Below are 24,571 nucleotides of genomic sequence, written 5' to 3' on the forward strand. Positions count from 1 at the left end.
TCTGGAACTAATTCCACAGTTTCTGGAACTAATTCCCCAGTTTCTGGAGCTAATTCCCCAGTTTCTGGAACCAAATCCACAGTTTCTGGAACTAATTCCACAGTTACTGGAGCGAATTCCACAGTTTCTGCAGCTAATTCCACAGTTTCTGGAGCTAATTCCACAGTTTCTGGAGCTAATTCCACAGTTTCTGGAACTAATTCCACAGTTTCTGGAACTAATTCCACAGTTTCTGGAACTAATTCCCCAGTTTCTGGAACTAATTCCACAGTTTCTGGAACTAGTTCCTCAGTTTCTGGAACTAATTCCACAGTTTTTGGAACTAATTCCCCAGTTTCTGGAGCTAATTCCCCAGTTTCTGGAACTAATTCCACAGTTTCCGGAACTATTTCTTCAGTTTCTGGAACTAAATCCACAGTTTCTGGAACTAATTCCCCAGTTTCTGGAACTCATTCCACAGTTTCTGGAACTAATTCCCCAGTTTCTGGAACTCATTCCACAGTTTCTGGAACTAATTTCTCAGTTTCTGGAACTAACTCCTCAGTTTCTGGAACTAATTCCACAGTTTCTGGAAGTAATTCCACAGTTTCTGGAACTAATTCCACAGTTTTTTCTGGAACTTATTCCACAGTTTATGGATCTAATTCCTCAGTTTCTGGAACTAATTCCTCAGTTTCTGGAGCTAATTCCACAGTTTCTGGAGCTAATTCCACAGTTTCTGGAGCTAATTCCACAGTTTCTGGAACTAATTCCACAGTTTCTGGAACTAATTCCTCAGTTTCTGGAACTAATTCCTCAGTTTATGGAGCTAATTCCACAGTTTCTGCAACTAATTCCACAGTTTCTGGAGCTAATTCCTCAGTTTCTGGAACTAATTCCTCAGTTTCTGGAGCTAATCCCACAGTTTCTGGAGCTAATTTCTCAGTTTCTGGAACTAATTCCCAGTTTCTGGAGCTAATTCCACAGTTTCTGGAACTAATTCCCCAGTTTCTGGAACTAATTCCCCAGTTTCTGGAACTCATTCCACAGTTTCTGGAACTAATTCCTCAGTTTCTGGAACTAACTCCTCAGTTTCTGGAGCTAATTCCACAGTTTCTGGAAGTAATTCCACAGTTTCTGGAGCTAATTCCTCAGTTTCTGGAACTAATTCCCCCGTTTCTGGAGCTAATTCCCCAGTTTCTGGAGCTAATTCCCCAGTTTCTGGAACTAATTCCCCAGTTTCTGGAGCTAATTCCACAGTTTCTGGAACCAAATCCACAGTTTCTGGAACTAAATCCACAGTTTCTGGAGCTAATTCCACAGTTTCTGGAACTAAATCCTCAGTTTTTGGAACTAATTCCCCAGTTTCTGGAACTAATTCCACAGTTTCTGGAACTAATTCCCCAGTTTCTGGAGCTAATTCCCCAGTTTCTGGAACCAAATCCACAGTTTCTGGAACTAATTCCACAGTTACTGGAGCGAATTCCACAGTTTCTGCAGCTAATTCCACAGTTTCTGGAGCTAATTCCACAGTTTCTGGAGCTAATTCCACAGTTTCTGGAACTAATTCCCCAGTTTCTGGAACTAATTCCCCAGTTTCTGGAACTAATTCCACAGTTTCTGGAACTAGTTCCTCAGTTTCTGGAACTAATTCCTCAGTTTCTGGAACTAATTCCACAGTTTCTGGAACTAATTCCACAGTTTCTGGAACTAATTCCACAGTTTCTGGAACTAATTCCCCAGTATCTGGAACTAATTCCCCAGTTTCTGGAACTAATTCCACAGTTTCAGGAGCTAATTCCACAGTTTCTGGAACTAATTCCATAGTTTATGGAACTAATTCCACAGTTTCTGGAACGAATTCCACAGTTTCTGGAACTAATTCCCCAGTTTCTGGAGCTAATTCCACATTTTCTGGAACTAATTCCACAGTTTCTGGAACTAATTCCACAGGTTCTGGAGCTAATTCCACAGTTTCTGGAACTTATTCCCCAGTTTCTGGAACTAATTCCCCAGTTTCTGGAACTAATTCCTCAGTTTCTGGAAGCAATTCCACAGTTTCTGGAGCTAATTCCACAGTTTCTGGAACTAATTCCACAGCTTCTGGAGCTAATTCCATAGTTTCTGGAACTAATTCCCCAGTTTCTGGAACTAATTCCCCAGTTTCTGGAACTAATTCCACAGTTTCTGGAACTAATTCCACAGTTTCTGGAGTTAATTCCACAGTTTCTGCAACTAATTCCACAGTTTCTGGAACTAATTCCCCAGTTTCTGGAACTAATTCCCCAGTTTCTGGAACTAATTCCCCAGTTTCTGGAACTAATTCCCCAGTTTCTGGAGCTAATTCCACAGTTTCTGGAACTAATTCCATAGTTTATGGAACTAATTCCACAGTTTCTGGAACGAATTCCACAGTTTCTGAAACTAATTCCCCAGTTTCTGGAGCTAATTCCACAGTTTCTGGAACTAAATCCTCAGTTTTTGGAACTAATTCCCCAGTTTCTGGAACTAATTCCACAGTTTCTGGAACTAATTCCACAGTTACTGGAGCGAATTCCACAGTTTCTGCAGCTAATTCCACAGTTTCTGGAGCTAATTCCACAGTTTCTGGAGCTAATTCCACAGTTTCTGGAACTAATTCCCCAGTTTCTGGAACTAATTCCCCAGTTTCTGGAACTAATTCCACAGTTTCTGGAACTAGTTCCTCAGTTTCTGGAACTAATTCCTCAGTTTCTGGAACTAATTCCACAGTTTCTGGAACTAATTCCACAGTTTCTGGAACTAATTCCACAGTTTCTGGAACTAATTCCCCAGTATCTGGAACTAATTCCCCAGTTTCTGGAACTAATTCCACAGTTTCAGGAGCTAATTCCACAGTTTCTGGAACTAATTCCATAGTTTATGGAACTAATTCCACAGTTTCTGGAACGAATTCCACAGTTTCTGGAACTAATTCCCCAGTTTCTGGAGCTAATTCCACATTTTCTGGAACTAATTCCACAGTTTCTGGAACTAATTCCACAGGTTCTGGAGCTAATTCCACAGTTTCTGGAACTTATTCCCCAGTTTCTGGAACTAATTCCCCAGTTTCTGGAACTAATTCCTCAGTTTCTGGAAGCAATTCCACAGTTTCTGGAGCTAATTCCACAGTTTCTGGAACTAATTCCACAGCTTCTGGAGCTAATTCCATAGTTTCTGGAACTAATTCCCCAGTTTCTGGAACTAATTCCCCAGTTTCTGGAACTAATTCCACAGTTTCTGGAACTAATTCCACAGTTTCTGGAGTTAATTCCACAGTTTCTGCAACTAATTCCACAGTTTCTGGAACTAATTCCCCAGTTTCTGGAACTAATTCCCCAGTTTCTGGAACTAATTCCCCAGTTTCTGGAACTAATTCCCCAGTTTCTGGAGCTAATTCCACAGTTTCTGGAACTAATTCCATAGTTTATGGAACTAATTCCACAGTTTCTGGAACGAATTCCACAGTTTCTGAAACTAATTCCCCAGTTTCTGGAGCTAATTCCACAGTTTCTGGAACTAAATCCTCAGTTTTTGGAACTAATTCCCCAGTTTCTGGAACTAATTCCACAGTTTCTGGAACTAATTCCCCAGTTTCTGGAACTAATTCCCCAGTTTCTGGAACTAATTCCACAGTTTCTGGAACTAATTCCCCAGTTTCTGGAACTAATTCCACAGTTTCTGGAACTAATTCCCCAGTATCTGGAACTAATTCCCCAGTTTCTGGAACTAATTCCACAGTTTCAGGAGCTAATTCCACAGTTTCTGGAACTAATTCCATAGTTTATGGAACTAATTCCACAGTTTCTGGAACGAATTCCACAGTTTCTGGAACTAATTCCCCAGTTTCTGGAGCTAATTCCACATTTTCTGGAACTAATTCCACAGTTTCTGGAACTAATTCCACAGGTTCTGGAGCTAATTCCACAGTTTCTGGAACTTATTCCCCAGTTTCTGGAACTAATTCCCCAGTTTCTGGAACTAATTCCTCAGTTTCTGGAAGCAATTCCACAGTTTCTGGAGCTAATTCCACAGTTTTTGGAACTAATTCCACAGTTTCTGGGACTAATTCCATAGTTTCTGGAACTAATTCCCCAGTTTCTGGAACTAATTCCCCAGTTTCTGGAACTAATTCCACAGTTTCTGGAACTAATTCCACAGTTTCTGGAGTTAATTCCACAGTTTCTGCAACTAATTCCACAGTTTCAGGAACTAATTCCCCAGTTTCTGGAACTAATTCCCCAGTTTCTGGAACTAATTCCACAGTTTCTGGAACTAATTCCCCAGTTTCTGGAACTAATTCCACAGTTTCTGGAACTAATTCTCCAGTATCTGGAACTAATTCCCCAGTTTCTGGAACTAATTCCACAGTTTCAGGAGCTAATTCCACAGTTTCTGGAACTAATTCCATAGTTTATGGAACTAATTCCACAGTTTCTGGAACGAATTCCACAGTTTCTGGAACTAATTCCCCAGTTTCTGGAGCTAATTCCACAGTTTCTGGAACCAAATCCACAGTTTCTGGAACTAAATCCACAGTTTCTGGAGCTAATTCCACAGTTTCTGGAACTAAATCCTCAGTTTTTGGAACTAATTCCCCAGTTTCTGGAACTAATTCCACAGTTTCTGGAACTAATTCCCCAGTTTCTGGAGCTAATTCCCCAGTTTCTGGAACCAAATCCACAGTTTCTGGAACTAATTCCACAGTTACTGGAGCGAATTCCACAGTTTCTGCAGCTAATTCCACAGTTTCTGGAGCTAATTCCACAGTTTCTGGAGCTAATTCCACAGTTTCTGGAACTAATTCCACAGTTTCTGGAACTAATTCCACAGTTTCTGGAACTAATTCCCCAGTTTCTGGAACTAATTCCACAGTTTCTGGAACTAGTTCCTCAGTTTCTGGAACTAATTCCACAGTTTTTGGAACTAATTCCCCAGTTTCTGGAGCTAATTCCCCAGTTTCTGGAACTAATTCCACAGTTTCCGGAACTATTTCTTCAGTTTCTGGAACTAAATCCACAGTTTCTGGAACTAATTCCCCAGTTTCTGGAACTCATTCCACAGTTTCTGGAACTAATTCCCCAGTTTCTGGAACTCATTCCACAGTTTCTGGAACTAATTCCTCAGTTTCTGGAACTAGCTCCTCAGTTTCTGGAACTAATTCCACAGTTTCTGGAAGTAATTCCACAGTTTCTGGAACTAATTCCACAGTTTTTTCTGGAACTTATTCCACAGTTTATGGATCTAATTCCTCAGTTTCTGGAACTAATTCCTCAGTTTCTGGAGCTAATTCCACAGTTTCTGGAGCTAATTCCACAGTTTCTGGAGCTAATTCCACAGTTTCTGGAACTAATTCCACAGTTTCTGGAACTAATTCCTCAGTTTCTGGAACTAATTCCTCAGTTTATGGAGCTAATTCCACAGTTTCTGCAACTAATTCCACAGTTTCTGGAGCTAATTCCTCAGTTTCTGGAACTAATTCCTCAGTTTCTGGAGCTAATCCCACAGTTTCTGGAGCTAATTTCTCAGTTTCTGGAACTAATTCCCAGTTTCTGGAGCTAATTCCACAGTTTCTGGAACTAATTCCCCAGTTTCTGGAACTAATTCCCCAGTTTCTGGAACTCATTCCACAGTTTCTGGAACTAATTCCTCAGTTTCTGGAACTAACTCCTCAGTTTCTGGAGCTAATTCCACAGTTTCTGGAAGTAATTCCACAGTTTCTGGAGCTAATTCCTCAGTTTCTGGAACTAATTCCACAGTTTCAGGAGCTAATTCCACAGTTTCTGGAACTAATTCCATAGTTTATGGAACTAATTCCACAGTTTCTGGAACGAATTCCACAGTTTCTGGAACTAATTCCCCAGTTTCTGGAGCTAATTCCACAGTTTCTGGAGCTAATTCCACAGTTTCTGGAACTAAATCCTCAGTTTTTGGAACTAATTCCCCAGTTTCTGGAACTAATTCCACAGTTTCTGGAACTAATTCCCCAGTTTCTGGAGCTAATTCCCCAGTTTCTGGAACCAAATCCACAGTTTCTGGAACTAATTCCACAGTTACTGGAGCGAATTCCACAGTTTCTGCAGCTAATTCCACAGTTTCTGGAGCTAATTCCACAGTTTCTGGAGCTAATTCCACAGTTTCTGGAACTAATTCCCCAGTTTCTGGAACTAATTCCCCAGTTTCTGGAACTAATTCCACAGTTTCTGGAACTAGTTCCTCAGTTTCTGGAACTAATTCCCCAGTTTCTGGAACTAATTCCACAGTTTTTGGAACTAATTCCCCAGTTTCTGGAGCTAATTCCCCAGTTTCTGGAACTAATTCCACAGTTTCCGGAACTATTTCTTCAGTTTCTGGAACTAAATCCACAGTTTCTGGAACTAATTCCCCAGTTTCTGGAACTCATTCCACAGTTTCTGGAACTAATTCCTCAGTTTCTGGAACTAACTCCTCAGTTTCTGGAACTAATTCCACAGTTTCTGGAAGTAATTCCACAGTTTCTGGAACTAATTCCACAGTTTTTTCTGGAACTTATTCCACAGTTTATGGATCTAATTCCTCAGTTTCTGGAACTAATTCCTCAGTTTCTGGAGCTAATTCCACAGTTTCTGGAGCTAATTCCAGTTTCTGGAGCTAATTCCACAGTTTCTGGAACTAATTCCTCAGTTTCTGGAACTAATTCCTCAGTTTCTGGAGCTAATTCCACAGTTTCTGGAGCTAATTCCAGTTTCTGGAGCTAATTCCACAGTTTCTGGAGCTAATTCCACAGTTTCTGCAACTAATTCCACAGTTTCTGGAGCTAATTCCTCAGTTTCTGGAGCTAATCCCACAGTTTCTGGAGCTAATTTCTCAGTTTCTGGAACTAATTCCCAGTTTCTGGAGCTAATTCCACAGTTTCTGGAACTAATTCCCCAGTTTCTGGAACTAATTCCCCAGTTTCTGGAGCTAATTCCACAGTTTCTGGAAGTAATTCCACAGTTTCTGGAGCTAATTCCTCAGTTTCTGGAACTAATTCCCCAGTTTCTGGAGCTAATTCCCCAGTTTCTGGAGCTAATTCCCCAGTTTCTGGAACTAATTCCCCAGTTTCTGGAGCTAATTCCACAGTTTCTGGAACCAAATCCACAGTTTCTGGAACTAAATCCACAGTTTCTGGAGCTACTTCCACAGTTTCTGGAACTAAATCCTCAGTTTTTGGAACTAATTCCCCAGTTTCTGGAACTAATTCCACAGTTTCTGGAACTAATTCCCCAGTTTCTGGAGCTAATTCCCCAGTTTCTGGAACCAAATCCACAGTTTCTGGAACTAATTCCACAGTTACTGGAGCGAATTCCACAGTTTCTGCAGCTAATTCCACAGTTTCTGGAGCTAATTCCACAGTTTCTGGAGCTAATTCCACAGTTTCTGGAACTAATTCCCCAGTTTCTGGAACTAATTCCACAGTTTCTGGAACTAATTCCCCAGTTTCTGGAACTAATTTCAAAGTTTCTGGAACTAGTTCCTCAGTTTCTGGAACTAATTCCTCAGTTTCTGGAACTAATTCCACAGTTTTTGGAACTAATTCCCCAGTTTCTGGAGCTAATTCCCCAGTTTAGGAAATAATTCCACAGTTTCCGGAACTATTTCTTCAGTTTCTGGAACTAAATCCACAGTTTCTGGAACTAATTCCCCAGTTTCTGGAACTCATTCCACAGTTTCTGGAACTAATTCCTCAGTTTCTGGAACTAACTCCTCAGTTTCTGGAACTAATTCCACAGTTTCTGGAAGTAATTCCACAGTTTCTGGAACTAATTCCACAGTTTTTTCTGGAACTTATTCCACAGTTTATGGATCTAATTCCTCAGTTTCTGGAACTAATTCCTCAGTTTCTGGAGCTAATTCCACAGTTTCTGGAGCTAATTCCAGTTTCTGGAGCTAATTCCACAGTTTCTGGAACTAATTCCACAGTTTCTGGAACTAATTCCTCAGTTTCTGGAACTAATTCCTCAGTTTATGGAGCTAATTCCACAGTTTCTGCAACTAATTCCACAGTTTCTGGAGCTAATTCCTCAGTTTCTGGAGCTAATCCCACAGTTTCTGGAGCTAATTTCTCAGTTTCTGTAACTAATTCCCAGTTTCTGGAGCTAATTCCACAGTTTCTGGAACTAATTCCCCAGTTTCTGGAACTAATTCCCCAGTTTCTGGAACTCATTCCACAGTTTCTGGAACTAATTCCTCAGTTTCTGGAACTAACTCCTCAGTTTCTGGAGCTAATTCCACAGTTTCTGGAAGTAATTCCACAGTTTCTGGAGCTAATTCCTCAGTTTCTGGAACTAATTCCCCAGTTTCTGGAGCTAATTCCCCAGTTTCTGGAGCTAATTCCCCAGTTTCTGGAACTAATTCCCCAGTTTCTGGAGCTAATTCCACAGTTTCTGGAACTAAATCCACAGTTTCTGGAGCTAATTCCACAGTTTCTGGAACTAATTCCACAGTTTCTGGAACTAATTCCCCAGTTTCTGGAGCTAATTCCAGTTTCTGGATCTAATTCCTCAGTTTCTGGAACTAATTCCTCAGTTTCTGGAACTAATTCCTCAATTTCTGGAACTAATTCCACAGTTTCTGGAGCTAATTCCTCAGTTTCTGGAACTAATTCCTCAGTTTCTGGAGCTAATTCCCCAGTTTCTGGAACTAATTCCTCAGTTTCTGGAGCTAATTCCCCAGTTTCTGGAACTAATTCCTCAGTTTCTGGAACTAATTCCTCAGTTTCTGGAGCTAATTCCCCAGTTTCTGGAACTAATTCCCCAGTTTCTAGAGCTAATTCCTCAGTTTGTGGAACTAATTTCTCAGTTTCTGGAACTAATTCCCCAGTTTCTGGAACTAATTCCACAGTTTTTGGAGCTAATTCCACAGTTTCTGGAGCTAATTCCACAGTTTCTGGAGCCAATTCCCCAGTTTCTGGAACTAATTCCCCAGTTTATGGAGCTAATTCCCCAGTTTCTGGAGCTAATTCCCCAGTTTCTGGAACTAATTCCCCAGTTTCTGGAGCTAATTCCACAGTTTCTGGAACTAAATCCACAGTTTCTGGAGCTAATTCCACAGTTTCTGGAACTAATACCACAGTTTCTGGAACTAATTCCCTAATTTCTGGAACTAATTCCCCAGTTTCTGGAGCTAATTCCAGTTTCTGGAGCTAATTCCACAGTTTCTGGAGCTAATTCCTCAGTTTCTCGAACTAATTCCCCAGTTTCTGGAACTAATTCCCCAGTTTCTGGAGCTAATTCCCCAGTTTCTGGAGCTAATTCCCCAGTTTCTGGAGCTAATTCTCCAGTTTCTGGAGCTAATTCCTCAGTTTGTGGAACTAATTTCTCATTTTCTGGAGCTAATTCCCCAGTTTCTGGAGCTAATTCCACAGTTTCTGGAGCTAATTCCTCAGTTTCTGGAACTAATTCCCCAATTTCTGGAAATAATTCCTCAGTTTCTGGAACTAATTCCACAGTTTCTGGAGCTAATTCCACAGTTTCTGGAACTAATTCCCCAATTTCTGGAATTAATTCCTCAGTTTCTGGAACTAATTCCACAGTTTCTGGAGCTAATTCCACAGTTTCTGGAACTAATTCCACAGTTTCTGGAGCTAATTCCACAGTTTCTGGAGCTAATTCCTCAGTTTCTGGAACGAATTCCACAGTTACTGGAGCTAATTCCACAGTTTCTGGAACTAATCCCCCAGTTTCTGGGTCTAATTCCACAGATTCTGGAACCAATTCCGCAGTTTCTGGAACTAATTCCACAGTTTCTGGAGCTAATTCCTCAGTTTCTGGAACTAATTCCACAGTTTCTGGAACTAATTCCTCAGTTTCTGGAGCTAATTCCACAGTTTCTGGGACTAATTCCACAGTTTCTGGAACTAATTCCACAGTTTCAGGAACTAATTCCTCAGTTTCTGGAACTAATTCCACAGTTTCTGGAGCTAATTCCACAGTTTCTGGAACTAATTCTACAGTTTCTGGAACTAATCCCCCAGTTTCTGGAGCTAATTCCACAGCTTCTGAAACTAATTCCACAGTTTCTGGAACTAATTCCACAGTTTCTGGAACTAATTCCTCAGTTTCTGGAACTAATTCCACAGTTTCTGGAGCTAATTCCACAGTTTCTGGAGCTAATTCCACTTTTTCTGGAGCTAATTCCTCAGTTTCTGGAACTAATTCCTCAGTTTCTGGAGCTAATTCCACAGGTTCTGGAACTAATTCCCCAGTTTCTGGAACTAATTCCACAGTTTCTGGAACTAATTCCACAGTTTCTGGTACTAATTCCACAGTTTCTGGAACTAATTCCACAGTTTCTGGAACTAAATCCACAGTTTCTGGAACTAATTCCACAGTTTCTGGAACTAATTCCCCAGTTTCTGGAACTAATTCCACAGTTTCTGGAACTAATTCCTCAGTTTCGGGAACTAATTCCCCAGTTTCTAGAACTAATTCCACAGTTTCTGGAACTAATTCCTCAGTTTCTGGAACTAATTCCACAGTTTCTGGAACTAATTCCTCAATTTCTGGAACTAATTCCACAGTTTTTGGAGCTAATTCCTCAGTTTCTGGAACTAATTCCTCAGTTTCTGGAACTAATTCCTCAGTTTCTGGAACTAATTCCTCAATTTCTGGAACTAATTCCACAGTTTCTGGAACTAATTCCTCAATTTCTGGAACTAATTCCACAATTTCTGGAACTAATTCCACAATTTCTGGAACTAATTCCTCAGTTTCTGGAACTAATTCCTCAATTTCTGGAACTAATTCCACAGTTTCTGGAACTAATTCCTCAATTTCTGGAACTAATTCCACAGTTTCTGGAGCTAATTGCACAGTTTTTGGAGCTAATTCCACAGTTTCTGAAACTAATTCCACAGTTTCTGGAGCTCCCAATACCACAGTTTCCAGAGCTCATGATTCCCTGTTTTTGGTGCTAATTCCTCTATTTCTTCGATCATCCGTGGGCCCGACTCCATCCTCGGCGGCCCCTGAGTGGCAAGCATCTTTGCCACCGAGAATGAGACTTCCCGCCTGCCGCCACCCAGATTGGCAGCTTAAATCGCTCATTTGCCGCCCGCTGACCTTCGAGGTAACTCATTGATCAAAACCCCTCCCAAAGTACCTTCTGGTACCTCGGCGGCCATCAGCACTCCTTTGGGCAGCACTGGGACAGGCGGAAACTTTCATCAAATTCTGGCCCATGATCTCTCTTGCCTTCCACCTTCTTTTGATCTATCCTCCCCCCACCCGCCCCACCCCACCAACGTTCCCCTGCCCCCCCCGTCCACCCATTCCCTATCTTTGTACTTGCTGAAAGATCTGTTACATCTGTAACTTTTTCCAGTTCTGATGAAGGCTCATCGACCTGAAACATTAACTCTGTTTCTCTCTCCACGGCTGCTACCTGACCCGCTGAGCATTTCCAGCAATTTTCCTTTATATTTCGGTTTCCCAGCATCTGCAATATTTTGCTTTTGTGTCATAACATTTGTTTTAGAAAGAGCACGTATCACAATATATTATCAGATCGTTTTAGTGATGGAATCACAAACAATATTTTGCCAGATAGGATTGGTGGTAGATGTATTAACAATATATTACCAGGCAGTTCTGGAAGCAGATTGGAGAAGAAATGCAGCCCGGAATCCTTGAAGACACTTACAGCGTCCGTCCCACTTCTTCCGTACGATGAACCTATGTCGTAGGAATCTAAAGCTTCAAGGACCTAGTTGGTTGGAGAAAATGCGGAATAAGTGCATCACTACTTCTGCTGGATTATTGTGCTGTGAATTTGACACTGTCCATATCTTTATTTGGTGAACATTAAGGCAAGGATGTTTTAAAAAAGAAGAAAGCCTTGCATTTAAATAGCACCTTTCACGACCACCATACATCCCAAAGCTCTTTACTTACTTTTGGAGTGTAGTCAGTGTTGTAATGTGGGAAACGCGGCAGCCAATTTGCGCAGAGCAAGCTCCCACAAACAGAAATGTGATAATGAGCAGATAATCTGTTTTTTGTTCTGTTGATTGAGGGATAAATATTGGCCTCAGGACACCGGGGATAACGCCCCTGCTCTTCTTAAAAATATTGCTATGGGATCTTTTATGTCGACCTGAGAGAGCAGATGGGACTTCGCTTTAACTTCTTATCAGAAAAACGCCACCTCTAACAGTGCAGCACTCCCTCAGCACTGCACTGGGAGTGTCAGCCTGGATTATTTGTGCTCAAGTCCCTGGAGTGGGACATGGACCCACAACCTTCTGACTCAGAGGCAAGTGTGCTGCCCACTGAGCCACGGCTGACCCAGCTGTTTTGGAGAATAGAACAATTCCACGTCAGAGATCAGGGCAATTTTAACCTGACCCGCCCATCGGGAATCCGACAAGGGGCATCGCTGGTTTTACACCCCCACCCCGATATCACTCTCCATAATGGACCGCGAGTTCGGTTAAAATTGCCACCGATGTGAGCGTGGAGTAGGTATGGGTCAGTTGAGTGAAATTTAAAGCCCCTCCGCTTTTCCCAACAATGGGCCCTAGTCCCAACCTCAAAGGTGTCCCCACTGCACTAAACATGCACTGAATGTATCACTGCAAGGTACAGCGCGAGCTGGTGCAGGAGGGCGACGGCAGTGAAGAGAGACACCAGCAAGGTACAGGTCGGTGATTGGAGCGTGGGCAGCTACAGCAGGAGCGGCGAGGTCGGGGCGAAGGAGCGGCGGGAGATTGTAGAGGGATGTGATCGGGGCCCAGGAGAGGCGTGAGTTCGGGGCCCAGGAGAGGCGTGAGTTCGGGGCCCAGGAGAGGCGAGGACCCAGAAGCAGCACGGGCCAGCCCACACTGCAATATGTGTGTGTGTGTGCTCGGTCCGTGCAGCAGAGCTGGTCTCCAGTCGTCTTGGTCAATCCTTGCCACTGGACCAAGACCTAGCTCTGACAGGTCCCATGTGATGGCTGGTGTGCAACGGCCACCACACGTTAAAAAAATCCACGCACAGGCATCTTCCACCCTTCAACATGTCGTTCGGGTCCGAGAATATTAGGTCCCTCATTGAAACACCTGTGAACTCATCCTTTGTTGGCGTGGAAGCAAGTCATCCTCGTTTCGAGGGACGGCCTATGATGATGATGAACGTGGGTCAATTTTTGTTTAACCATTTAGCAGGTGATCCATCCTGTGGCCTTTCTGAGCAATTGGTCAGTTCGTGCTGAGTTAGGGCTCAGTTCCGAGACGTAGACCCGTGTCTAGTCAGCACCTACTCAAATTTGTGTTAAGCATGACTCTTGGGGGCCGAAATTCATCACTCACTGCCCATTGCCGCCGACATTCCTCTGGAAGATCCGCCCAGTGCCACTTTTCGGGATGGCCTGCAGCGGGCGGGAGGGGAGCGCCGCCGGGAACCGTCCGCTGACGTCAGCGGGCGGCCGAGTGGTGCAACTGAGCTCCCGCCCGGCGAGCTCCCAGATTGAAGCAGGCAGGAGTCGGCGGCAGAGCGGGGGTGGACAGCTGCCAGGAGGTTGGTCTGTCCCCGACAGTAAGCTTGAAGATCCTGAACAAAAGGATCGTGAACATTTTTTTTTTCCCCCACAGCGACTTACCTGGATGGGGGTCCCCTGAAGGTCTTCCGATAGTTTTAAAAATGTTTTTCCTGCGGATTATTTTATTCAGGTTTTCGACCCTCTGTGGGCCCGACTCCAGCCTCGGCAGCACTTGGGCGGCAAAGGCCTCTGCCGCCGGGAATGAGACCTCCCGCCCGCTGCCACCCAGATTGGCGGCGTGAGTCACTCATTTGCCACCCGCCGACCTTCGAGGGACCTTGTTGATAAATATCCCGCCCAAAGTGCCGTCCGGGACCCCGGCGGCCATTGGCGGCAATTTGGGCGGCACTAGGGCAGGCTGGGGCCTTGATCAAAATCGGCCGCTTAGAGACAGCAGACAAGGAAGAGCTTTTTTACGCGTCACTCGAGGCTTGATTGTCAGCAGTTCCTTGAGGTACAGCCTCAAGGTCCAACCTCCTCGTTCCCCAATACAAGCTTTTAAATGACTGAAGACACAAATGATCCTAACTAAGGTGGCAGTGTGAGTAACTATCTGGAGCAATAAACTACGCTTGGCAGGTTGGATCGTGCCCACATCAAGCTCCTTCAGAATAATGAAGCCAATGGAGTTCTGCCAGAATTATTATCATAGAATCACAGAATCATAGAAGTTTACAGCACGGAAGGAGGCCATTCGGCCCATCGTGTCCGTGCCGGCCGACAAAGAGCTATCCAGCCTTATCCCACTTTGCAGCTCTTGGTCCGTAGCCCTGTGGGTTACGGCACTTCAAGTGGCTAATCAAGTACTTTTTAAATGTGATGAGGGTTTCTGCCTTGACCACCCTTTCAGACAGTGAGTTCCAGACCCTCTGGATGAAGAAAATTCCCTCAAATCCCCTCTAAAGCTACTACCAATTTCTTTAAATTTATGCCCCCTGGTTATAAGAACATAAGAACATAAGAAATAGGAGCAGGAGTAGGCCATATGGCCCCTCGAGCCTGCTCCGCTATTTAATATGATCATGGCTGATCCGATCATGGACTCAGGTCCACTTCCCCGCCCGCTTATTCCCTTATCGGTTAAGAAACTGTCTATCTCTGTCTTAAATTTATTCAATATCCCAGTTTCTACAGCTCTCTGATGCATCGAATTCTACAGATTTACAACCCTCTGAGAGAAGAAATTTCTCCTCATCTCAGTTTTAAATGGGTGGCCCCTTATTCTAAGATTATGCCCCCTTGTTCTAGTCTCCCCCACTAGTGGAAACATCCTCTCTGCATCCAGCTTGTCAAGCCCCCTCATAATCTGAAATGTTTCGATAAGATCGATATTGACAACTCTGTTAAGGGGACTAGGTCCGTCCTATCAATTCTATCCAGGCCCCTCATAATTTTATACACCTCAATTAGGTCTCCCCTCAGCCTCCTTTGTTCCAAAGAAAACAACCCCAACCTAGTCAATCTTTTCTCATAGCTAAAATTCTCTAGTCCGGGCAATGTTCTCGTAAATCTCCTCTGTACCCTCTCTAGTGCAATCACATCTTTCCTGTAATGTGGTGACCAGAATTGGACACAGTCCTCCAGCTGTGGCTGAACTAGTATTTGATATAGGTTCAGCATAACTTCCTGGCTTTATGCCTCTATTTATAAAATCCAGGATCCCATATGCTTTATTAACTACTTTGTTAACCTGTTTTGTTACACAAACACCCTCTGCTCTTGCATCCCCTTTAAAATTGTACCACTTAGCTCTTATTGTCTCACCTCATTCTTCCTACCAAAATGTATCACCACACGTTTTTCTGCGTTTACTTTCACACATGTCCATCAATTTGAAGCCCGTCAATTCTTTTAAAAGATGTTGTAAATACTTTCTGTGTATCGAACCACGAAAGTGTAGGAAAAAACCCCAATCCTAATTGAAGCTTATGAACTTTAATATCAATGATCTCCGCTGAAAACAAATCTACCTGATGAGTCATTACCTTCCTCATGGTGATAGTGTCCTGTTTATGTTGTTCTTTCAGACTGATATCCACCGTTTGCACATATACCTCTGCCGCACTGTTGGACAGAACCGATAACGATAGTTGGTAACTTCTGCCGTGCTTCTTGTACAGTGCTGAATCTACCTGAAACTGTAAATTACAATCAACTTGTGAGCCTCAAGGGGCAGCAATAGTCTTCTGAACATGAATGATTGTGAGTACGCATGGGTTCCGTGGATACAAAACTGGCTGAGAGACAGTAAGCAGAGAGTAGTGATGAACGGCTGTTTTTCAGACTGGAGGGAAGTACACAATGGTGTTCCCCCGGGCCTTGGTATTAGGACCACTGCCCTTTTTGATATATATTAATAAGCTGGGCTTAGGTGTACAGGGTACAATTTGAAAGTTTGCAGCTGTCACAAGGCTTGCAAATATAGTAAGCAAAAAGAAAAGAAAGACTAGTATTTATATAGGGACTTTCACATCCACCGGATATCTCAAAGCGCTTTACAGCCAATCAAGTACATTTGGAGTGTCGTCACTGTGGCAATGTGGGAAACGCGGCAGCCAATTTGCGCACGGCAAACTCACACAAACAGCAATGTGATAATGATCCAGATAGTTTGTTTTTTAGTGATGTTGATTGAAGAATAAATATTGGCCAGTGCACCTCCTCTGCTCTTCTTTGAAATAGTGCCATGGGATCTTTTACAACCACCGGAAAGGGCAGATGGGGCCTCGGTTTAATGTCTCAACCAAAAGACGGCACCTCCGACAGTGCAGCACTCCCTCGGGAGTGTCACCCTAGATTTATGTGCCTTAGTCCCTGGAGTGGGACTTGAACCCACAACCTTCTGACTCAGAGGCGAGTGTGCTGCCCACTGAGCCACAGCTGACGCAGTAGTGAGGAGGATGCAACCTTCCCTCAGAATGTAACCCTCTGAGCTCCGCTCATGAATTTTTCACTGAATAGAATTATCAAACCAGAAACAAAGATTAGAAGAGAAAGTCAATCATTATCTGTAATTGTTCCATGTTTTCTAATCAGGCTGTAACACTCACTGGAAGGGGAGCAGGTGATTCAGACCCTTGAGCCTGCTCCGTTAATAGTTGCGTATATCAAGAGTACCAAAGACAATAAAGAATGTGACTGTAATGTATTTGCTTCATGGTTTCTTTGCTTAAGTATTTATAGCAACACATTGCTATTAAGAACTAGTTGGTTTATTAACATAGATTGAACAATCACACGACACATTACCAATTCATCCACTAGGCTCACAACTGCATACCTCATGGTGGATGACCTAGACCCAAATGACTGGAGTTTTATTGAGTATTGTGAACATCAAGTGGCTGGCTAAGCCACTCACAATGCAACTACTCCACAAACCTGGCAGCATTCTCACAGGTGCATACATTACATAAGAACATAAGAACGTGAGAAATATGAGCAGGAGTAGGCCATTTGGCCCCTCGAGCCTGCTCCACCATTCAATAAGATCATGGCTGATCTAATCTTAGCCTCAACTCCACTTCCCTGCCCGCTCCCCATAACCTTTGACTCCCTTATCGCTCAAAAATCTGTCTATCTCTACCTTAAATATATTCAATGACCCAGCCTTCTCTGGGGCAGAGAATTCCACAGAGTTACAACCCTCTGAAAGAAGAAATTCCTCCTCATCTCAGTTTTAAATGGGTAACCCCTTATTCTGAAACTATACTCCCTAGTTCTAGATTCCCCCCCCCACCCCCCAAGGGAAAACATTCTCTCTGCATCTAACCTGTCAAGCCCTCATAATCATATCTGTTTCAATAAGATCATCTCTCATTCTTCTAAACACCATGAGTACAGGCTCAACCTGCTCAACCTTTCTTCATAAGATAACCCCTTCATCTCAGGAATTAACCCTTTCTGAAAATGCCTCCAATGCAAGTATATCCCCTCATTGAATAAGGAGACCAAATCTGTACGCAGTACTCTAGGTATTGCCACACCAATACCCTGTACAATTGTAGCAGGACTTCCCTGCTTTTATACCTATAAAAGGCCCAGCGGGAGATCGAGAGCCAGCGGCGGTTGGTGAGAGGGGAGCGGCCTATAAAGGCCCAGCGGGAGATCGAGAGCCAGCGGCAGTTGGTGAGAGGTGGGAGCAGTGTCGGAGCGGCCTATAAAAGGCCCAGCGGGAGCTCGAGAGTCAGCGGCAGTCAGCGAGAGGTGGGAGCAGTGTCGGAGCGGCTTATAAAGGCGTACCGGTGCAGCTACAGCGGGAGAGAAAGCAAAATAGAAGTAGAAAGGAATCAAAAGGTGACGTCACAGCCATTGGGGTAAGTGATTGGCTGGTGATTGGTGAGTAGCTTTTCTTTTTATTTTTTATATCAGTAAGTGAACTGTAACATTGTTATTACCAATTTAAGGGTATCTAAGGGTTAAGGCATGGCAGGAGAGCTCGGTCACGTGATATGCTCCTCCTGTACCATGTGGGAACTCAGGGACGCTTCCGGTGTCCCTGAGGACTACATGTGTGAGAAGTGTATCCGCCTCCAGCTCCTGATGGACCGCGTTGCGGAATTGGAACTGAGGGTGGATTAACTCTGGAGCATCCACGATGCTGAGAATGACATAAGTGGCACGTTTAGTGAGTTGGTATTACCGCATGAGAAGGATCCACAGCCAGCTAGGGAATGGAAGACCAGCAGGAAGAGTAGTACAAAGAAAGTAGTGCAAGGGTCCCACCTGGTCATCCCTCTGCAAAACAGATACACTGCTTTGAGTGCTGTTGAGAGAGATGACTCATCAGGGGAAAGCAGCAGCAGCCAAGTTCATGGCACCGTGGCTGGCTCTGTTGTACAGGAGGGCAGGAAAAATAGTGGGAGAGCGATAGTGATAGGGGATTCAATCATAAGGGGAATAGATAGGCGTTTCTGCGGCTGCAATCGAGACTCCAGGATGGTATGTTGCCTCCCTGGTGCAAGGGTCAAGGATGTCTCCGAGCGAGTGCAGGACATTCTAAAAAGGGAGGGAGAACAGCCAGTTGTCGTGGTGCACATTGGTACCAACGACATAGGTAAAAAAAGGGATGAGATCCTACGAGAAGAATTTAAGGAGCTAGGAGTTAAATTAAAAAGTAGGACCTCAAAAGTAATAATCTCGGGATTGCTACCAGTGCCACGTGCTAGTCAGAGTAGGAATCGCAGGATAGCGCAGATGAATACGTGGCTTGAGCAGTGGCGCAGCAGGGAGGGATTCAAATTCGTGGGGCATTGGAACAGGTTCTGGGGGAGGTGGGACCAGTACAAACTGGCCGGTCTGCACTTGGGCAGGAACGGAACCAATGTCCGAGGGGGAGTGTTTGCTAGTGCTGTTGGTGAGGAGTTAAACTAATATGGCAGGGGGATGGGAACCAATATAGGGAGACAGAGGGAAACAAAAAGGAGACAAAAACAAAAAACGGAAAAGAGATGAGTAAAAATGGAGGGCAGAGAAACCAAAGGCAAGAAACAAAAAGGGCCACTGAATATAAAAGGGCTGCAGGAGGGGTAAAAACTAAAAATCATGGTTTAAAAACGAGGATGAAAACACTCTACCTAAATGCACGCAGCATTCGAAAGAAAGTAAATGAGTTGACGGCACAAATCATTACAAATGGGTATGATTTGGTGGCCATTACAGAAACATGGTTGCAAGGTGGCTAAGACTGGGAATTAAACATACAGGGGTATCTGACGATTCAGAAAGATAGACAAGAAGGGAAAGGAGGTGGGGTAGCTCTGTTAATAAAGGATGATATCAGGGCAGTTGTGAGGGATGATATTGGCTCCAATGAACTAAATGTTGAATCATTGTGGGTGGAGATTAGAGATAGTAAGGGGAAAAAGTCACTGGTGGGGGTAGTTTATAGGCCCCCAAATAATAACTTCATGGTGAGGCGGGCAATAATCAAGGGAATAATGGAGGCATGTGAAAAAGGAATTAGAGTAGTCATGGGGGATTTTAACCTACATATCGAATGGTCAAATCAAATCGCAGGGGGTAGCCTGGAGAAGGAATTCATAGAATGCATACGGGACTGTTTCTTAGAACAGTATGTAACAGAGCCTACAAGGGAGCAAGCCATCTTGGGTCTGGTCCTGTGTAATGAGACAGGAAAAATAAACGATCTCCTCGTAAAAGATCCTCTCGGAATGAGTGATCACAATATGGTTGAATTTGTAATACAGATTGAGGATGAGGAAGTTGTATCAGAAACGAGGGTATTATGCTTAAACAAAGGGGACTACAGTGGGATGAGGGCAGAGTTGGCTAAAGTAGACTGGAAACAAGGACTAAATGGTGGCACAATTGAGGAACAGTGGAGGATTTTTAAGGAGCTCTTTCATAGTGCGCAAAAAAAATATATTCCAGTGAAAAAGAAGGGCGGCAAGAGAAGAGATAACCAGCCGTGGATAACCAAGGAAATAAAGGAGAGTATCAAATTAAAAACCAATGCGTATAAGGTGGCCAAGGTTAGTGGGAAACTAGAAGATTGGGAAAATTTTAAACGACAGCAAAGAATGACTAAGAAAGCAATAAAGAAAGGAAAGATAGATTACAAAAGTAAACTGGCGCAAAACATAAAAACAGATAGTAAAAGCTTTTACCGATATATAAAACGGAAGAGAGTGACTAAAGTAAATGTTGGTCCCTTAGAAGATGAGAAGGGAGATTTAATAATGGGAAATGTGGAAATGGCTGAGACCTTAAACAATTATTTTGCTTCCGTCTTCACAGTGGAAGACACAAAAACAATGCCAAAATTTGCAGGCCACAGGAATGTGAGAAGGGAGGACCTTGAGACAATCACTATCACTAGGGGAGTAGTGCTGGACAGGCTAATGGGACTGAAGGTAGACAAGTCCCCTAGTCCTGATGAAATACATCCCAGGGTATTAAAAGAGATGGCTGAAGTTATAGCAGATGCATTCGTTATAATCTACCAAAATTCTCTGGACTCTGGGGAGGTACCAGCGGATTGGAGAGCAGCTAATGTAATGTCTCTGTTTAAAAAAGGGGGCAGGCAAAAGGCAGGTAACTATAGGCCGGTTAGTTTAACATCTGTAGTGGGGAAAATGCTTGAAACTATCATTAAGGAAGAAATAGCGTGACATCTGGATAGGAATAGTGCAATAAAGCAGACACAGCATGGATTCATGAAAGGGAAATCATGTTTAACTAACTTACTGGAATTCTTTGAGGATATAACGAGCATGGTGGATAGATATGTACCGATGGATGTGGTGTATTTAGATTTCCAAAAGGCATTCGATAAGGTGCCACACAAAAGGTTACTGCAGAAGATAAAGGTACGCGGAGTCAGAGGAAATGTATTAGCATGGATAGAGAATTGGCTGCCGAACAGAAAGCAGAGAGTCGGGATAAATAGGTCCTTTTCCGGTTGGAAATCAGTGGTTAGTGGTGTGCCACAGGGATCAGTGCTGGGACCACAACTGTTTACAATATACATAGATGACCTAGAAGAGGCGACAGAGTGTTGTGCAACAAAATTTGCAGATGACACTAAGATTAGTGGGAAAGCGGGTTGTGTAGAGGACTCAGAGAGACTGCAAGGAGATTTGGATAGGTTAAGCGAATGGGCTAAAGTTTGGCATATGGAATACAATGTCGGAAAGTGTGAGGTCATCCACCTTGGGAAAAAAAACAGTAAAAGGGAATATTATTTGAATGGGGAGAAATTACAACATGCTGTGGTGCAGAGGGACCTGGGGGTCCTTGTGCATGAATCCCAAATGGTTAGTTTGCAGGTGCAGCAGGTAATCAGGAAGGCAAATGGAATATTGGCCTTCATTGCGAAAGGGATGGAGTACAAATGCAGGGAGGTAGGTATTGGTAAGGCCGCACCTGGAGTACTGCGTGCAGTTCTGCTCACTTTACTTAAGGAAGGATATACTAGCTTTGGAGGGGGTGCAGAGACGATTCACTAGGCTGATTCCAGAAATGAGGGGGTTACCTTATGATGATAGATTGAGTAGACTGGGTCTTTACTCGTTGGAGTTCAGAAGGATGAGGGGTGATCTTATAGAAACATTTAAAATCATGAAAGGGATAGACAAGATAGAGGCAGAGAGGTTGTTTCCATTGGTGGGGGAGACTAGAACTCGGGGGCACAGCCTCAAAATACGGAGGAGCCAATTTAAAACCGAGTTGAGAAAAAATTTCTTCTCCCAGAGGGTTGTGAATCTGTGGAATTCTCTGCCCAAGGAAGCAGTTGAGGCTAGCTCATTGAATGTTTTCAAGTCAAAGATAGATAGATTTTTAACCAATAAGGGAATTAAGGGTTACAGGGAGAGGGTGGGTAAGTGGAGCTGAGTCCACGACCAGATCAGCCATGATCTTATTGAATGGCGGGGCAGGCTCGAGGGGCTAGATGGCCTACTCCTGTTCCTAATGTTCTTATGTTCTTATGTTCTTATACTCTATCCCCCTTTCAATAAAGGCCAACATTCCATTTGCCTTCCTGATCACTTGCTATACCTGCATACTAACTTTCTGTGTTTCATCTAAAAGGACCCCCAGATCCCTTTGTACCTCAGCATTTTGTAATCTCTCTTCATTTAAACAATAATTTGCTGTCTTATTTTTCCAGAAAAGTGGATAACGTCACATTTTCCCACATTATACTCCACCTGCCAAATTTTTGTCCACTCACTTTGCCTGTCTATATCCCTTTGCAGATTCTTTGTGTCCTCTTCACAACTTGCTTTCCCTCCTATCTTTGTATCATCAGCAAATCTAGCTAAATTACACTCGGTCCCGTCATCCAAGTCATTAATATAGATTGTAAATACTTGAGGCCCCAGCACTGATCCCTGTGGCAACCCACTAGTTACAGTTTGGCAACCTGAAAGTGACCCATTTATCCCGACTCTCTGTTTTCTGATAGTTAGCCAATCCGCTATCCATGCTACTATATTACCCCCAACCCCGTGAGCTCTTATCTTGTGCAATAACCTTTCATGTGGCATCTTATCGAATGCCTTCTGGAAATCCAAATACATCACATCCACTGGTTCCCCTTTACCTACTCTGCTCATTACATCCTCAAAGAACTCTAGCAAATTTGTCAAACATGATTTCCCTTTCATAAAACCATGCTGACTCTGCTTGACTGTATTATGATTTTCCAAATGTCCTGCTACTGCTTCCTTAATAATCTACTCCAGCATTTTCCCAATGTTAGGCGAACTGATCTATAGTTTCCTGCTTTCTGTCTCCCTCCTTTTTTAAGTACGGACGTTACATTTGCAATTTTCCAATCCGCTGGGACATCTCCAGAACCCAGGGAATTTTGGTAATTACAACCAATGCATCCACTATCTATTCAGACACCTTTTTTAAGATCCTAGGATGCAAGCCATCAGGTCCAGGGGACTTGTCTGCCTTTAGTCCCATTATTTTACCAAGTACTTTTTCTCTAGTGATAGTGATTGTTTTAAGTTCCCCTCTCCCGATAGCCCCTTGATTATTTGTCATTGGGATGCTTTTAGTGTCTTCTAAAGTGAAGACTGATATAAAAAATTTGTTCAAAGTCTCTGCCATTTCCCTGTTCCCATTATTAATTCTCCAGTCTCATCCTCTAAGGGACCAACGTTTACTTTAGCTACAGTTATCAGGTACACATATCGCAAACAAAAAAAACTGCACGAAATGTGTGTGGCAAACCTTAGTATCACATGGGCTCTCCACTTCAACCCGGAGCGAGTCCGCGATGATCTCCTCTGTGCCGTTCGCGTCCAGGATATAATAGGCAACAATGCGGAAATAAGGGACCATGTCCTGAGTGATGGGAAGTTGAACCGTGGTCTCCTCCACCCTCTCGACTGTCCTGAAATCCAGCACTTTGCCCTTGCCGAGCACCTGAGGACAAAATGTAGCTACGATCAGAGCAGGCACACATTCGTAAAAGAGGCTTTAGGACAAGCAGCTGAACATTAGAACCAATAGGAATACAAAGGAGTGGAATTTATGCTTTAATTGCTTAAATTTCCGGTTAGACCCCATTCAGAATACAGCGTTCAGTTCTGGGCACCACATCTCAGGAGGGAGGTCTTAGTCTTGGAGGGGGTGCAGCATAGATTCACCAGAATGATACCGGGGCTAAAAGGGTTACATTTTCAAGATAGGTTGCATAGACTATCAACTAAATTTTACAATCCTAAAGTGGGTGCAGGAACAGAGAGACCTGTGGGTAAATGTGCACAATTTCATTGAAGGTGGCAGGGCAGGTTGAGAAAGCAGTTGAAAAGTCTTACGGGATCGTGGGCTTCATAAATAGAGGTTTAGAGTACAAAAGTGTGGAAAGTATGATGAACCTGTATAAAAGACTGGTTTGGCCCCAACTGGAGTATTGTGTCCAATTCTGTGCACCGCACTTTAGGAAGGATGTGAAGGCGTTAGAGAGGGCGCAGAAAAGATTTATGAGAATGATTCCAGGGACGAGGGGTACCAGTTACGTGGATAGACTGGAGAAGCTGGGGTTGTTCTCCTTGGAGCAGAGAAGGTTGAGAGGAGATTTGATAGAAGGGTTCAAAATCATGAGGGGTCTGGACAGAGTAGAGAGAGAGAAACTGTTCCCCATTGGCAGAAGGGTCGAGAACCAGAGGACACAGCGAGTGGTTAGGACCTGGAATACACTATTTGAAAGGATGGTGGAGGCCGGCTCAATCTTATCTTTGAAAAGGGAGTTGGATAAGTATCTGAAGGAAAAAATTTGCATGGTTACAGGGAAAGGGTGGATGAGTGGGACTATCTAAGAGTCGACACGGACTCGACGGGGCGAATGGCCTTCTTCCGTGCTGTAACCATTCTATGATTCTATGAACACTGGTTTAACATCCTGCCCAATTTTACTCTCCATCGAAGTCAGTGAAAGATGACCCAAAATGCATTTCCACCATTCAGGGTCCACAACACTTCTTCCAGGTGAACCAACAATTTACTTGTACTTCTTCCCACCTAATATACTGTATTCGCTGCTCACGGTGTGGTC

At 43.5% G+C, this 24,571-nt stretch overlaps 1 protein-coding gene across 1 annotated transcript in view; it reads right to left on the reverse strand.

Moving 5' to 3' along the window:
• LOC139230170 (complement C3-like) overlaps window positions 1-24,571 on the reverse strand; it is a 70,908-nt gene that overhangs the window by 21,443 nt on the left and 24,894 nt on the right. Inside the window, exons 4-6 of the mRNA XM_070862011.1 lie at window positions 23,245-23,439; window positions 15,522-15,674; window positions 11,598-11,721 (exon numbers count right to left, since the gene is read on the reverse strand). Of these exons, the coding sequence (XP_070718112.1) occupies window positions 11,598-11,721; window positions 15,522-15,674; window positions 23,245-23,439 (472 nt within the window). The remainder of the gene's footprint in view (window positions 1-11,597; window positions 11,722-15,521; window positions 15,675-23,244; window positions 23,440-24,571) is intronic.

Source organism: Pristiophorus japonicus, chromosome 19 (assembly GCF_044704955.1).
Source record: "Pristiophorus japonicus isolate sPriJap1 chromosome 19, sPriJap1.hap1, whole genome shotgun sequence".
NCBI classification, from domain to species: Eukaryota; Metazoa; Chordata; class Chondrichthyes; family Pristiophoridae; genus Pristiophorus; species Pristiophorus japonicus.